Here is a 14732-nt window from a genome sequence, read left to right on the forward strand (position 1 = left end):
ACTAAATGGGTTTAATTTTCTGCTGTCTAAAATATAAGGATACTGACAAAATGAAGAACCACATACAGAAGTACAGCAAGAATTCATAATTAATTGATTTTTAATCAGCTGTTTCAATTATCTAATTATACAGAAAACTAACATATTGTTCCTCCTCTTTTGATTCAAATTTTATTTTAATAATGTCATCAGCAATTTAAAAGTTGAGAATATGAATTCTGAACATAAGCTGGACAGAAGTCGTATCATTAATCCGAGGCCTTTGATCCAAGTCATTGACTCTGTTTCTCATTCCACAAATGTTGTTTGACCAGCTGAGTGCTTTATAAAATTTGTAATTTCATTTCATTACACAAAAACATGTTGAATGAAGCCAAGTCCAGCTCAATCCCATTAAACATGATTGGAATGCAGGACAACCCCTTGCTTTCCCTCCCTTCTACAAACCCTCTCAGGCATCTCTGTATGATGAGCTCATAGTATTCTCACAGAGATCATCCAGTCAGTTGCATCTGCCGCCTCTCTTCTTTGCTCCCTGCCACCAGGTTTAACTTCTATGCTTTCCTCCAACCCAACTTACACACTGTTCTCTACTTTCTCCATCTTTGAGAACTGCCCCAATTCAATCTTCACCAACTTTCTTTTCCAGCTGCCATGTTTGCTCATATTCTTAAAAGTTCTCTTTTCTCTGATGGACTTTGAAGCTTCGGACACTACCTCACTTTCTTTTAATATACAGTATTTCTGTTTTTGCACATTTTAAACAATCTATTCAATACAGGTAATTGATTTACTTGTTTATTTATTATGTTTTATTTTATTTATTATTTTTTCCTCTCTTAGCTACATGTCACATGCCGGTAATAATAAACCTGATTCTGATAACTTCCTATTTTCCTTCAAATCTAACTTCTCCGTACCTCTTGTGATTACCGAGGTAAAAACAACTAGCATCATAATATTCCTAATGCTAAATTAGTACTGCTATTTGGGATATACAGCATTGAAATTTGCTTAGATTTTTGAAGGAAGAACCATAAAAAAATCCTTTGAAATTTTGTCCATGTAGGGTAGATCTTATTTGCCCCTGAAAAGTTGAGAGCGGAGGGAGTGGGTAAAAGTATGGCTTCACAACATCCACTGTAAATTAGTGACCTCTAAGGTATAAATGACTAAAATCAGCAATACAGGTTAAAATGAACATAAAGGAACAAACCAATCACTTGAGTTAATTTCTAGAAACAAAGCAACGAGAAGCAAAGATGTTATATAGATTTGTTACAAATATTGATTTCAACATTACAAAAAAATTCAAGCGTTTGGGGAAGTACGGAACAGATTTACAAGTGTGATCGCAGAACTTAATTAGCAAGGAAGATTGAACATATTGGGGCCTCATTCCACAGAAGAAGTAGGCTGAACTGGTCGAGTTTGGACAGTGAAGGCAGAGAAGAATCAAACATCTGGCCCCCTATGCTTGTTCTGCCACTTAATAAAACCATTTCTGAATCTAAACGTAACTTCAATTTCAACTTGGCAGACAGAACAAAATTGGAGATGATCACCAATATTACTGAGAGAGAATTCAGTAGAAGGTACTTTTCTTTCTCTCTCTATTTCCTTCTTTCTTTCTGTTTATTTATTTATCAAGATACACCAATGAACAGGCCCATCTGATCCTTCCACCCATTCTGACCAGCAAACTCCCGATTTAATCACAGGACAATTTACAGTGACAAATTAACTTGCCAACCAGTACATCTTTGGACTGTGGGAGGAAACCGGAGCACCTGGAGGAAACCCATGTGGTACAAACTCCTTACAGGTAGCGGCGGGAACTGAACCCGGGCCGCCTACACTGTAAAGCGTTGTGTTAACCACTACACTACCATGCTGCCTCCAAGGTTTCTTTATCAGTGGTAGGAATGTGGGACTCACTACACCCTATAAAATGAAAATCTATAACAGATACATTCGATGGGAACTTAGATAAGCACCAGAAGTTGTGGTAAAATAATGAGCATAAATACAAGCATGTAGCAGTCGTGTAAAATCACCTGATTCCTCTGACAGAGGTTAGGTATTGCTTTAAGATGTCCGCGGTATTTTAAAGAAATCTTGCATGTTGCCCTGATGTTATAGTCATAAGATAGCATGGAAACAGACCCTTTGCTCCATCTGGCCCATGACGTCCATAGCATCCTGTCTGCAATCTCAGTTGCCTGTGTTCAACCCTTAACCCTCCCAGATTCTCTCCTCTGTGCACCTATCCAACTGGCTCTTAAATTTTGTAATTATACCCACCTTGACCACTTCTTCTGGCAGTCTGACCCTCTATATAAAGAAATTACCTCTTTTTAATATCTCCCTTCTTGTCTTACATGTTTTTCCCTAGCTTTGGACTTGCCATTTTTGGGGAAAAGACTATGACTGCCCAGCTTATCCATGCCCTCAGTATTTTATAAATTCCTATAAGGTCACCCTCATTCTCCTGTGCCCCTGTAACTCAAACTGTCCAGTCCAGGCAGCATCATAAATCTATTTTGCATCTTCTCCAAGCTTTACAGTGTCTTTCCTACAACAGGTCACCAAAACTGGACATGATATTCCAAATGCAGCCTTAGCTGCAACTTACATAACTGCAATGTAACGCCCAAACTCCTAAGCTTGATGCCCTGACTGATGAAGGGAAGCATGCTAAATGCCTTCTTCACCGCCCTGTTTACTTGCATGGCTGCTTTCAGCAAACTGTGCAAGTGTACTCCCAGGTCTCTGTGTTCCACAACTCTCAAACAGTGAATGGCAGGCAGCTGACAAGTCCTACCAGACTTGTGACAACATGGAAAGGACATGACCAGCCATGAGTTCTAAGACCAGGATTAGTGTAAATCATGTTCACTTCTCGATGCCCAGGGCACACCTCCGTATTGCACTGCAGACACATTGCACAACATCGCTGGCACATGCAATGCAACTACAATGCACCCCAGAGGCCACCATCTCAGTTTTGAAAGACCCGTTCTGCCCTGGATTTACATACAAAAGCCTTTTCTGCTATAAAGCTTGAAGCTTCAGCTGGGACACTGCAAACCTACTGCTGAGGTGCAGAAAACCACTTTGCACAAAGAGATGGTATCAATGCGTAGCTCTGTACCTTGTGAAGCTTTGTGTCCTGGTGTGGTCTAGAGACGGTCAAACCGTTGCAGAGGTATCCACTGGCTCTCTCACAGTGCAGGAATGTTGTCTGGAGAACATCTCGCTTCCCCAAAAGGGTTGTCTGCATCGCTTTATAGACATAAAGAATTGCTTTCGGCAGTGGGCTTCTACATAGGGGGAGCAAAGAAAAAGCAAAATTATGCAAGAGAGGAATACCTTAAAATACTAGTATTTTATTGTAGAGTTGGATTAACTCTCTTGTTGGAGGACAAATCATACATTATTTGTAATTAAAATTTCCCAAGCCCCTGATTTTACATAATGAGTTATTTCCAGGAATTAAGTTTCTAGGCTTTCCCCATAAAGGCATTTAATTCACAGTAATATGATATTGGAGGAATAAATCATCCCTCATGAGACAATATGAGACAGAGGCCACCTGCTCATTAATGCAAGTATCTAATCAGCCAATCATGTGGCAGCAATTCAATGCAAAAAAAGGCATGTTTTCAGTTGTTGTTCAGACCAAGTATCAGAATGAGTAAGAAATGTGATCGAAGTGACTTTGACTGTGGAATGGCTGTTGGTGCCAAACCAGGTGGTTTCAGTATCTCAGAAACTGCTGATCTCCTGGGATTTTATGCACAACAATCCCTAGAGTTCACAGAAAATGCGAGAAAGAAAAACATCCAGTGAGCGGCAGATCTGTGGGTGAAAAAGCCTACGATTACCATGTCTATCTTGACTATAAACCTACCGATTCCCACGGCTATCCCTCTTCTTACCCTGTCTCCTGTAAAAATGCTATTGCCTTTTCTCAGTTCCTTTGTTTCTGCCGTATCTATTCCCAAGATGAAACTTTACTTTCAAGGACATCAGAGATGTCTTTAATGAACAGGGATTCTTTTCCTCCACCATTGATGCCTCACTCACCTGCATCTCCCCCATTTTCTGAACATCCGCGCTCACCCCATCCTTTAACAGGAATAGAGCTCCCCTTTTCCTTACCTAGCACTCCACGAACCCCACATCCAACACATCATTTTCTGCAACTTCTGCCCTCTTCAGTGGGATCCTACCACAAAATACATTTTTGCCTTTTCCCCCACTCTCTGCTTTCTGTAGAGATCACTCCCTTTGTGATTTTCTTGTCCACTTGTCTCTCCCCACTAATCTCCCTCCTGGCACTTAACCCTGCAAGCACCTGAAATGTTACACCTGCCCATTTACCTCCTCCTTTGCATCTATTCAGGGCTCCAAACTGTCCTTCCAGACGAGGCAACACTTCCCCTGTGAATCTATTGGGGTCTGGTGCTCTTGATGCAGCTCCCTCTACAATGGTGAGACTTGTCACAGACTGGGGGACTGCTTTGCCAAGCACCTCTGCTCCATCCATCAAAAGGGGAATCTCCCGGTGGCCAACCATTTTAATTCCTATACCCATTCCCATTCTGACATGTTGGTCCATGGCCTCCTCTTCTGCCATGATGAGGTCACTCTCAGGTAGAGAAGCAACACCTCATTCTGTCTAGGTAGCCTTCAATCTGATGGCACGAACATCTATTTCTCCTTCCGGTAATGTCTTTTCCTTCCCCCTTCCTGCTTCTATTCCCCACTCTAACCTCTTCTCCTCACCTGCCTATTAACTCCTCCTGGTGTTCCTCCTTCGTCCATCTTTCCCATAGTCCACTCTCCTCTCCTCAGATTAACTTATTCTCCAGCACTTTATCTTTCCCATCCATCTGACTCACCTATCACCTTCTAGCTAGTCCTTCTTCCCCTCCCACAGCCTTTTCATTCTGGCATCTTCTCCCTTCCTCTCTGGTCCTGAAGAAAGGTCTCAGCCCAAAATGTCAAATGTTCATTCATTTCCCTAGACGCTGCTTGACCTGCTGAGTTCCTCCAGCATTTTGTGTGAGTTGCTCTGGATTTCCACCATCTGCAGAATCTCTTGTGTTGTTAATAGGAGAGGTCAGAGGAGAATGGTCAGACTGGTTCAAGTTGACAGGACGGCAACCACGTGTTATTTGGAGTGCAGAAGAGCATCTCTGAATGTACAAGATATGGAACTTTGGTTGGACTACAGCAACAGAAGACCATACTGGATTCCACTCCTGTGGCCACTTTATTAGGTGCACTCCTATGTATACTAAAGTGGCCACTGTGTGTAAATGGCCACGCTCACATTTATGATAAAACTTCTCAGGCTTTGATTTACTTTAAATTTTTAGGAAGCAAGTTTCCAATAATGAACTTCTAAATGACTCAGTTGAGTTCACACTCTGTAAGCAGCACCATGACATCAGGATGCACACATTTTCATTCCCATAATCACAGGAAATTAAAGGTTTCAGTTGAATCAGGTTGAAATCTGTGAGAATGTTAAAGAGAGAATCTATTTCCTATTATGTTAGACTTCAAAATGGGTAGGAGGAGCCAGACCACTTAGGAGAAATGTCAGGACACACACATTTATGCAAAGGCTTCTCAAAATCTGGACAATAGCTGCCTCTTGAAACCTTCAGAGCTTACACAAAGTGAGCGGGAGGACTGAACCTGCCTCACAGTTCCAGTAACCGACGTCGATCAGGACCTTCACTGCTGTCTATGTGGAGTTTGCGCATCTATGTGACTAGATGGGCTCCCTCCATTACCACTCTGGTGCTGCAGTTACCTCACAAATGCCAAAGATGGCGAATGGTTCACTGACCAGGCCAAATGGCTTGTAAAAAATTCGTGGGGAAATTGAATAGCAAACAGGAAGGGTTAAGTTACAGGTTGATCAGTTTTCTCACTGCCTGTTACACCGCTGGTGTTTAAGGCAGCAATGAAGACCCTCCATCTCTGGTGGTGTTCTGGGGCTCCTTCATCATTTCAGTAGCCTCCTCTCGGTTTTCACTACTGTCAGTCATGCAAGTTCTGGGTGGAGAGTCAGGAATATCATCATATTCAGATGTAGAAGAATTCTCCATTGCTGTTTCCATAATAATTTTGTTTTACCAATCAGAGTTGTTGGCCCTGAGCTAAACCACTCCCCCTCCCCCCCCCCCCCCCCCCCCCCAGCCTGGAAGACCAGTGGACCACTCAGTCTGGTCTTTATCCTTTGACCTGTTTGGCATGGGTGACCCTACCAAGGGTCAAAGAGCTGTAGCTCTTGGTAGGGTGACCCATGCCAAACAGGTCAAATGGCCTCTGTGTCATAAGAAAGATGAGAATAGGAACTACAGATTAGCAACTACTTAACTAAATGATGGAATAAGCTTGTGGGCCACTTCCTGTTCCTGTGCTTTTTAAAAAAAAATTGATCAAGACTTTTCCTTAAAATACAACATTTTAAAGTAAACTCAACCTGTACATGCAAGGGGCTTATTTCACTTCCATAATCATATCTTGCTGCTTGATGAAGCTATCAACCTTCACTTAATGTGAGAAAAGTGAAATATATTCATACTCAGACATCTGCAGAGATTTGGGTATTCGTTCTACGTCAGTAAACAATCCTTTCGCTGTTGAATCGTCACCCTGAAGCCAGTGTACAGCGAACGCAACAACTGAAGTCCACCACTTACTCACAGGATCTGGACCTGGCAAAGTGACATGAATGATTAATTCACAGACACAAACAAATTCCTTTTGCTCTTCAAAGCTGGTCACGTTGTTTGGATAAAAATTGAAAATGTACTTCGAGCTTCTGAGCAAAGTATTCTTCCCATTAATTAACATACTGAAAAATAACTTCAAAAATCATTCAAAATAGTTTCAGAAACCCATCTTAGTTTTTGCTAACAAGTTATCAAATATTGGCTGAGATATGTATAACAGGGACTCAGGATAAATTAAAATGTAAGTCACACGTTGCACAAAAGGTACAGTTGGGAAAGGTGACAGAGCTTTGAATTGAATTGACTTTATTTCTTACATCCTTCACATACATGAGGAGTAAAAATCTTTACGTTATGTCTCCGTCTAACTGTGTAATCATAGTAATTTATAATAAATAGAACAATCAATGTAACATAGAGTAACTCAAATCAGCGTGAATTTATCTGTCTGATGGCCTGGTGAAAGAAGCTGTCTCGGATCCTGCTGGTCCTGGCTTTTATGCTGCGGTACCATTTCCCAGATGGTAGCAGCCAGAGTAGATTGTGGTTGGGATGACCCGGGTCCCCAATGAACCTACGGGCCCATTTTACACAGCTGTCCTTGTCAATGTCCTGCCAACTTGAACTCATTTTAAAATCATTGAAGCATATCAATATTAGACCAGTATTAGATCATTCCAAAGCTGAGCTCTCACCTGCAGTATTCCTCAGACTGGATTCAATGGAAAGTGCCTGTGGCCAATTTCCTGCAGTGTCAGCACAAATTTTAAGTAACTGCAAGTACTCGAAAGCATTGGAGAACTCTCTGCAACAGACAGTAGGTGTTGGTTAATATACTGCAGGTTCTGTCAGTTCAGGAACATTATGATCCCACAAATACATTCTACCTTGTTTAACAACTAACATTTGCATCAAACAAATTCAGAAATGGCTACCAATGCTTTCAGACCAGGCAGTGGTACTTCCATATGAAGCTATCACCGAAATGGGAAGACAACTGCTCGCAAATTCAACTGCACTATGTTGTTTTATTCCCCATAGTCCAACATTTCAAAGTAAGTTTGTTCTTTCCAAGTTCCAGCTTGTTTTCCTTTTTTAAAAAATCTGACTGTATTTACCAGTTTCCCCAGTGATCCTGACAAAATTCCAATATGGATGCACAGCATTTTTTTCTCCAAACATTATTACAGGGTAATTCATGATCTTTTACATATTTCAGCAGCAAACTAGGTTGTGATATGACTAACTTACTGTACACCTATAGGCTTTCCCTGCTTCCCTCCCCACCCAGCCACTACCCAGCCTTTCTGATCTCCAGCAAGTCCTGCAGTTACCCTATTATCAACCTAACCCACTTACTGGTCGTCCCAATCTTCATTTGTATCAGGACATATTTTGGGCCTCCCGTCTGCATTTCAGGCTCTCCTGCTTCCCCGGTCCCTGAGAATGCTCCACTGAACAACTTCCAGAGGCCCAGCACGGGATACCACTAACCATCACCCCACCCCCTAAATCACTTTCTGGTTCACACACAGTACACCAACCCCTGCGTCTTCATGCACTCGCTCTGCCATGACACACCAGATTCTAGATCGAGTTAACTCCCAGATCACTTTGCTAGTCCTGTCTCAGGAAACAAGTACCAGCAGCAGCACATTTTCAGATAGGAAAACAGCCTTCCCAGTTGACTAACCAAGAGAGTCAGAATTCAGTGTCCTTTTTCTATAACACTCTAGCGCACCCTGATGGGTACGTTGGAATGTTACCTACTTTGTATTAAATGGGAGGCCATTTGCCCATATAATTGATGCCAGCTTCCAAAAGAACAATTCCATTACTCCAATTTATCCTCTTTAATTCCCTGTAACCTGCAGTCTAATTTCACCAACATTCCCATTGCAGGAAGATAAATCAGCCATGATTGAATAACAGAGCAGATGACAGGCCTAATGGCCTAATTCTGCTCCTAGGGCTAATAGTCTTATGGGCATGTGCCTACACTGGGGATAACATATAGTAGCCAATCCATCTAAAAGCATGCCTTGGATGTGGTAAGAAACCCATGAGTCACAGGGAGATTTTGCAAACTCCACACAGATGACACCTGAAGTCTGGATCAAATATGGACTTCTGAGCAATATTGTGAACAGCTGTGCCACAATACTCCATATCTAGATAGCCATATTCTATTTCTGATGTTACCTTAACCTGTCTGTCACCTGCACTTGTTGTAAAAGGTGCCTCTAGCTGCATTTTTTTTAAAGGACAGAATGATCAGCAGGACACAGAGGAGAAGTTCCTGGATGAAACCTACGACCCAAAGTTTTGGAGAGAGTGTGAGAGGTATATAGAACTATATAGAACTGGAGCGCAGTGACTGCAAAGGCTGAAAATTTTGTCACTAACAGGTGGGGAAAGTATTTACAGTTGAGGAAGATAAATGGCAGGCACAAATAAAGAGTCAAAGACATGAATGGAAAGAGCTTCAAAAATTTATAAACAAACAAGAGAAAATCTGCAGATGCTGGAAATCCAAGCAAAATGCTGGAGGAACTCAGCAGTTATAAACAGGCAGGTGGTTTGAACTCACACAAGGATTTGTAGGTTAATCTTCTAATGATTTATGTGCTTCTCAAAGGGTATATTTCACTGCAACATTTGAAATTATTTTTATACAGATATTTCTGTAGCTTATAGCTCCATCATTTAAATAAAAAATCCATACTTAAAATTGGCCTTTGTTTTTGTAAGGATAAAAGCATAAACAGTAGATATGTGTCACCATATACAACTTTGAGATCAGATTTCCAATTATATCAATATTATTTCCAGTTACTCTGATTCATTTTGTTCAGCAGCTACAGTAGGTTGGTCATTCAATACCACATATCAAAACAACAATCTCTCACTCAGCATCAGCAAAACCAAAGAGTTGATTATTTACTACAGGAGGAAACTGAATGTCCATGAGCCAGTCCTCATTAGGGGAAATTGAAGATGGAAGGGTCAGTAACGTTAAATTTCTTGGCATTACTAGGCCCTGGGACCTGATTGTAAATACCATTATAAAGAAGGCACAGCAGCGACTCTACTTTCTTATAAGTTTGAATAGATTCAACCATTAGGTTCCTGAACCGTGTGGATAATGTCACTCATCTCAACGCTGAACTGATTCCTCAACCTATGGTTTGAGTTTCAAAAACTCTAGAACTCAGTGAATTTATTATTTGTTTTTATATTTGTGCAGTTTGTCTTCTTCTGCACACTGGTTGTTTGTAAGTCTTTGTGTGTAGTTTTTCATTGATTCTATTGTATTTCTTTGTTCTACTGTGAATGCCCACAAGAAAATGAATCATTGGGTAGTATGTGGTGACATATACATACTCGGATAATAAATTTACTTTGAACATAATACAAGTACTCATTTGAGAGAAGTATTTCCAAAAGACAGCAGCAACTGGGAAATTGTATAGTGTCCATTAGTGCTATAAAATTTGAGATATCATGGACCAATTAGACAAGACCTTGGTATGACCACATCTGGAATAGTAAGTACAAGTCAAGTCAGATTACCCTGGTAAAGGTATAAATGCAACTGGGTGCAGTAAAGTTCAAAGACTGATCATTGAAAAAGCAGCTTTATTGTATGAGAATTTATATTGACAGGGCCAGTATATTTTTGAGTTTGGAGGAATGAGATGTGATCTCATTAATATATTCTAAAATTCTTACTGAACTCAGCAAGGTAAGGACAGTGTGGTTTCCCTAGGCCTGGATGTCTACAAGCAGGAATCACAATCTCAAAAGCAAATACGATAGGATGGACATTCAAAACAGTTGAGAAGAAATTTTTTCAACCGATGGATAGCGATTCTAGAATTCTTTACCCAATTGGACTGTATGGACTCGGACAATGAATATATTATAGAAAGATTTAACTAGATTAGTGGATATTAAGAGGACCAAATGATGTGAGATTAGGCAGGAATATGGTACTTGGGTATGATGTTGAATGGTGTGGGCAAGAGAGGCAGAATGCCTACTCCCCCTTCTATTTCTTATGCTCTTACAGATGGACAGAGAATTTGTCATTTTTAACAACAAAGATATAACCCAGACCTTCTACTTAAGATCAGTTGCAACTCAGCTGCTTTATATTTTAAATCATATTTCTTTCTGGTTCCTGAAGTTGAACAATATATTAGGCAAACCATACTTACATAAACATACCCAAATTAAACTGATGGAAATTTTTCAATTTCTCATTTCTAAAGTCTGATTGATTCTAAACTGGAATTCTGGATATTCATAAGTAATTTTTGTGAATGAGAATATTTATACTGCAAGTTATTTTCAGACTCATTTTGTTTAAAGTAATTTGCCTTCATTACCTAAAGCAAAATAATCTTGGGGCAGGACCTGATAATACCAAAATAATCAAAACTTATGTATTTATTAAATAAACAAATTTAAGAGGAAATTTAAATCCCAAAGTACAGGGCAACATAATTGAACGAAGTAGGAGTTATGAAGGTTGTTAATAAAATGACTTCTTGATTCCATTTTGAAGGACAACATGCATTTTTTCAGGAGTTTAATCAAACAATACAATGGTTTGTTTCTCTCAAGAGAGCTAGTCAAGGAAATTTACTTAAGAATCACAAGATCATTTTTTTTCTGATGATAGCTTCAAGTTAGGACTCACACTATGAATCGATTTTCAGTGTGCATCCCTTTTTGAAATTCAATGGCAGTTTCATTTCAATTACTTAAATGTAGATGTTGGCAAATGCAAGCTATTCTATGCAATACATTTATGCCTTATTCCATTTGTATAAAAAATCTCTGCCCTATAAAGAAAGAATTTTTCCAATGCAATTAAACAATTAGCTTTCTGTAAAACCAACCACTGTTCTACAAAAAGATGGAACTGGTTTCCCAAGCTCCACAATACCTTACTTTACCTGGTTCCTCTACCTCACCCACCTCATCCATTCCCAGCCATGTACACCTGCGGCTTTTTTTTGCTCTGCTCGCTATTTTGAAAGTACTATGTACATCCCCAGAGGAATGCTTTTTTGTTTGGCTGTATCCATGAATGGTTGAATGATAATTAAACTTGATTTGATTTGACATCAGACTAGCGTACATACCCGGCATCCTCAACCTCTGGCTTGACCAGCGAGTATATGGCTTTCTCAAGTAAATTTTCACAAAATGCCTGGTTCACTTGGGCTACCGGATCAACTGCAAGAGGAAAGTAAAAAAATTACAATAATAGCTATTCTCATTTCAGGCTCAAGATAGGCACTATATAACCATATAACAATTACAGCATGGAAACAAGCCAACTCGGCCCTTCTAGTCCGTGCCGAACGCTTATTCTCACCTAGTCCCACTGACCCGCACTCAGCCCATAACCCTCCATTCCTTTCCTGTCCATATACCTATCCAATTTTACTTTAAATGACAATACCGAACCTGCCTCTACCACTTCTACTGGAAGCTCGTTCCACACAGCTACTGCTCTCTGAGTAAAGAAATTCCCCCTTGTGTTACCCTTAAACTTTTGCCCCTTAACTCTCAACTCATGTCCTCTTGTTTGAATCTCCCCTACTCTCAATGGAAAAGGCCTATCTACGTCAACTCTATCTATCCCCCTCATAATTTTAAATACCTCTATCAAGTCCCCCCTCAACCTTCTATGCTCCAAAGAATAAAGACCTAACTTGTTCAACCTTTCCCTGTCACTTAGGTGCTGAAACCCAAGTAACATTCTAGTAAATCTTCTCTGTACTCTCTCTATTTTGTTGACATCTTTCCTATAATTCGGTGACCAGAACTGTACACAATACTCCAAATTCGGCCTTACCAATGCCTTGTACAATTTCAACATTACATCCCAACTCCTATACTCAATGCTCTGATTTATAAAGGCCAACATACCAAAAGCTTTCTTCACCACCCTATCCATATGAGATTCCACCTTCAGGGAACTATGCACCATTATTCCTAGATCACTCTGTTCTACTGCATTCTTCAATGCCCTACTATTTACCATGAATGTCCTATTTGGATTATTCCTACCAAAATGTAGCACCTCACACTTATCAGCATTAAACTCCATTTGCCATCGTTCAGCCCACTCTTCTAACTGGCCTAAATCTCTCTGCAAACTTTGAAAACCTGCTTCATTATCCACAACACCTCTTACCTTAGTATCACCTGCATACTTACTAATCCAATTTACCAGCCCATCATCCAAATCATTAATGTATATGACAAACAACACTGGACCCAGTACAGATCCCTGAGGCACACCACTAGTCACCGGCCTCCAACCTGACAAACAGTTATCCACCACTACTCTCTGGCATCTCCCATCCAGCCACTGTTGAATCCATCATGTTGAAGCTAGATTTTTTTCTTGTATTAAATAACCCATCAACTGATTTGCATTGCACGGGTGACTCAAATGCATGGTTTCTAATTGAGGACCTCAACAATGCAAGCCTTCAACTTGCATCTCCTTGCATTCTTGCTTCTTTCTTCCTTTAAGCTTCCTCTTTATGCCTACTTCTTCAACCAAACCTTTGGATGTCAACCTCCATAACTTCTCTGTATCTCAGTGTCACATTTAGGTCAATAACATTCCTACAAAGTTCTTTAAATATTCTGTGTTAAAAAAGTGTTGTTTTCTTTCTTTTCAATTTCTGACAGTATATTTACTCTATAATTCAGTCCTTTTTACATGCATTCTAAGCTGCTGCTCATGCACCGTTTACCATAGAACAGCAAGGAATTGTTCCCATCTCTAGGGGAAAAAATTACAGTTATTGGAAATCTGAAATACAAACAGAAAGTGCTATGAATAAATCTTCAGAAGGTCAAGAGTATCTGTGGAGGATTTGCATCCTCCAAATCTTTATTTTCAATGTAACATTCAAGATGATTATCGATACCTTCGAATTCTTCATAATTCCTAATTTGTTGAAGTAGTGAAATCGTTCATTTTCACTTTCAGCCATTTCTGGCATTTTCAAACCTGAATGCTTGAAACCGCAGTGAGCAAAACAGTTCCAATTATCTTATTGCTTATTTCTCGCCAAAAATCAGTGGCAATAATCACTGCTATTTTTTTTTAAAAACACAAACACACACAACTAGCGCTATTTAAAAACTAGATGCACTGTGTAGTGTCTAACGACCACGCAAGTTCACGTGACTGTGGGTTAGAAACAGTTTCCTGCCCCAGTTAAGTGGTGTAGTGTCCTAAATAAACAAAGGATTCACAACTATTTTTTTTTAAATTTCATTTTTGTTCTTTTAAGTGTTGTCCCAAATACTGGAATCCACTATACTTTTATAGTTCTTGTACTCTGGTGTCTGAACTACATGCACAAAAAATGACAATTTGGTTACAGAAACTGTGAGCTATCAAAAAAGGTGCTTTTCTTTTTAATTCAGAGAGATTGAGGGCAGTGTACTTGGACTTTAGTGCTCCTTACCTGGGTTCCTTGGAGAGCTGAAGAGACTTTCCTTTGCAACTGATTTAAGAGACCAATCACAGTCCACAAAGAAGCGGCGCCCCAGAGGATGGAAAAGCCAGTGATAGGTGCCTGGGTCAGAACTGCACTGTGATTGGCAAACTCGCCGGGCTTGATGCAGGAAATAGCGCTATGAATGTGAAAAATACACAGACCATGAACTTAATTGATTAAGTGTGGCTTAGAAAAAAAACATTCAGCTTAAGTAATTTTGCAATACATATGAAAATTAAGAACTTTCTGGTCCAGTTCTGGTCGCCTCACTATAGGAAGGATGTGGAAACATTGGAAAGGGTACAGAGGAGATTTACCAGGATGCTGCCTGGTTTAGAGAGTATGGATTATAATCAGAGATTAAGGGAGCTAGGGCTTTAGCCTTTGGAGAGGAGGAGGATGAGAGGAGACATGATAGAGGTGTACAAGATAT

General features: G+C 40.1%; 1 protein-coding gene across 1 annotated transcript in view; it reads right to left on the reverse strand.

Moving 5' to 3' along the window:
• The window catches only part of srebf2 (sterol regulatory element binding transcription factor 2), a 63237-nt gene that overhangs the window by 11655 nt on the left and 36850 nt on the right, over positions 1–14732 (reverse strand). Inside the window, exons 12-16 of the mRNA XM_059953756.1 lie at positions 14267–14435; positions 11912–12005; positions 7454–7563; positions 6608–6740; positions 3155–3323 (exon numbers count right to left, since the gene is read on the reverse strand). Coding sequence (XP_059809739.1) covers positions 3155–3323; positions 6608–6740; positions 7454–7563; positions 11912–12005; positions 14267–14435 — 675 coding nt within the window. The remainder of the gene's footprint in view (positions 1–3154; positions 3324–6607; positions 6741–7453; positions 7564–11911; positions 12006–14266; positions 14436–14732) is intronic.

The sequence above is a fragment of the Hypanus sabinus genome, chromosome 29, assembly GCF_030144855.1.
Source record: "Hypanus sabinus isolate sHypSab1 chromosome 29, sHypSab1.hap1, whole genome shotgun sequence".
NCBI lineage: Eukaryota > Metazoa > Chordata > Chondrichthyes > Myliobatiformes > Dasyatidae > Hypanus > Hypanus sabinus.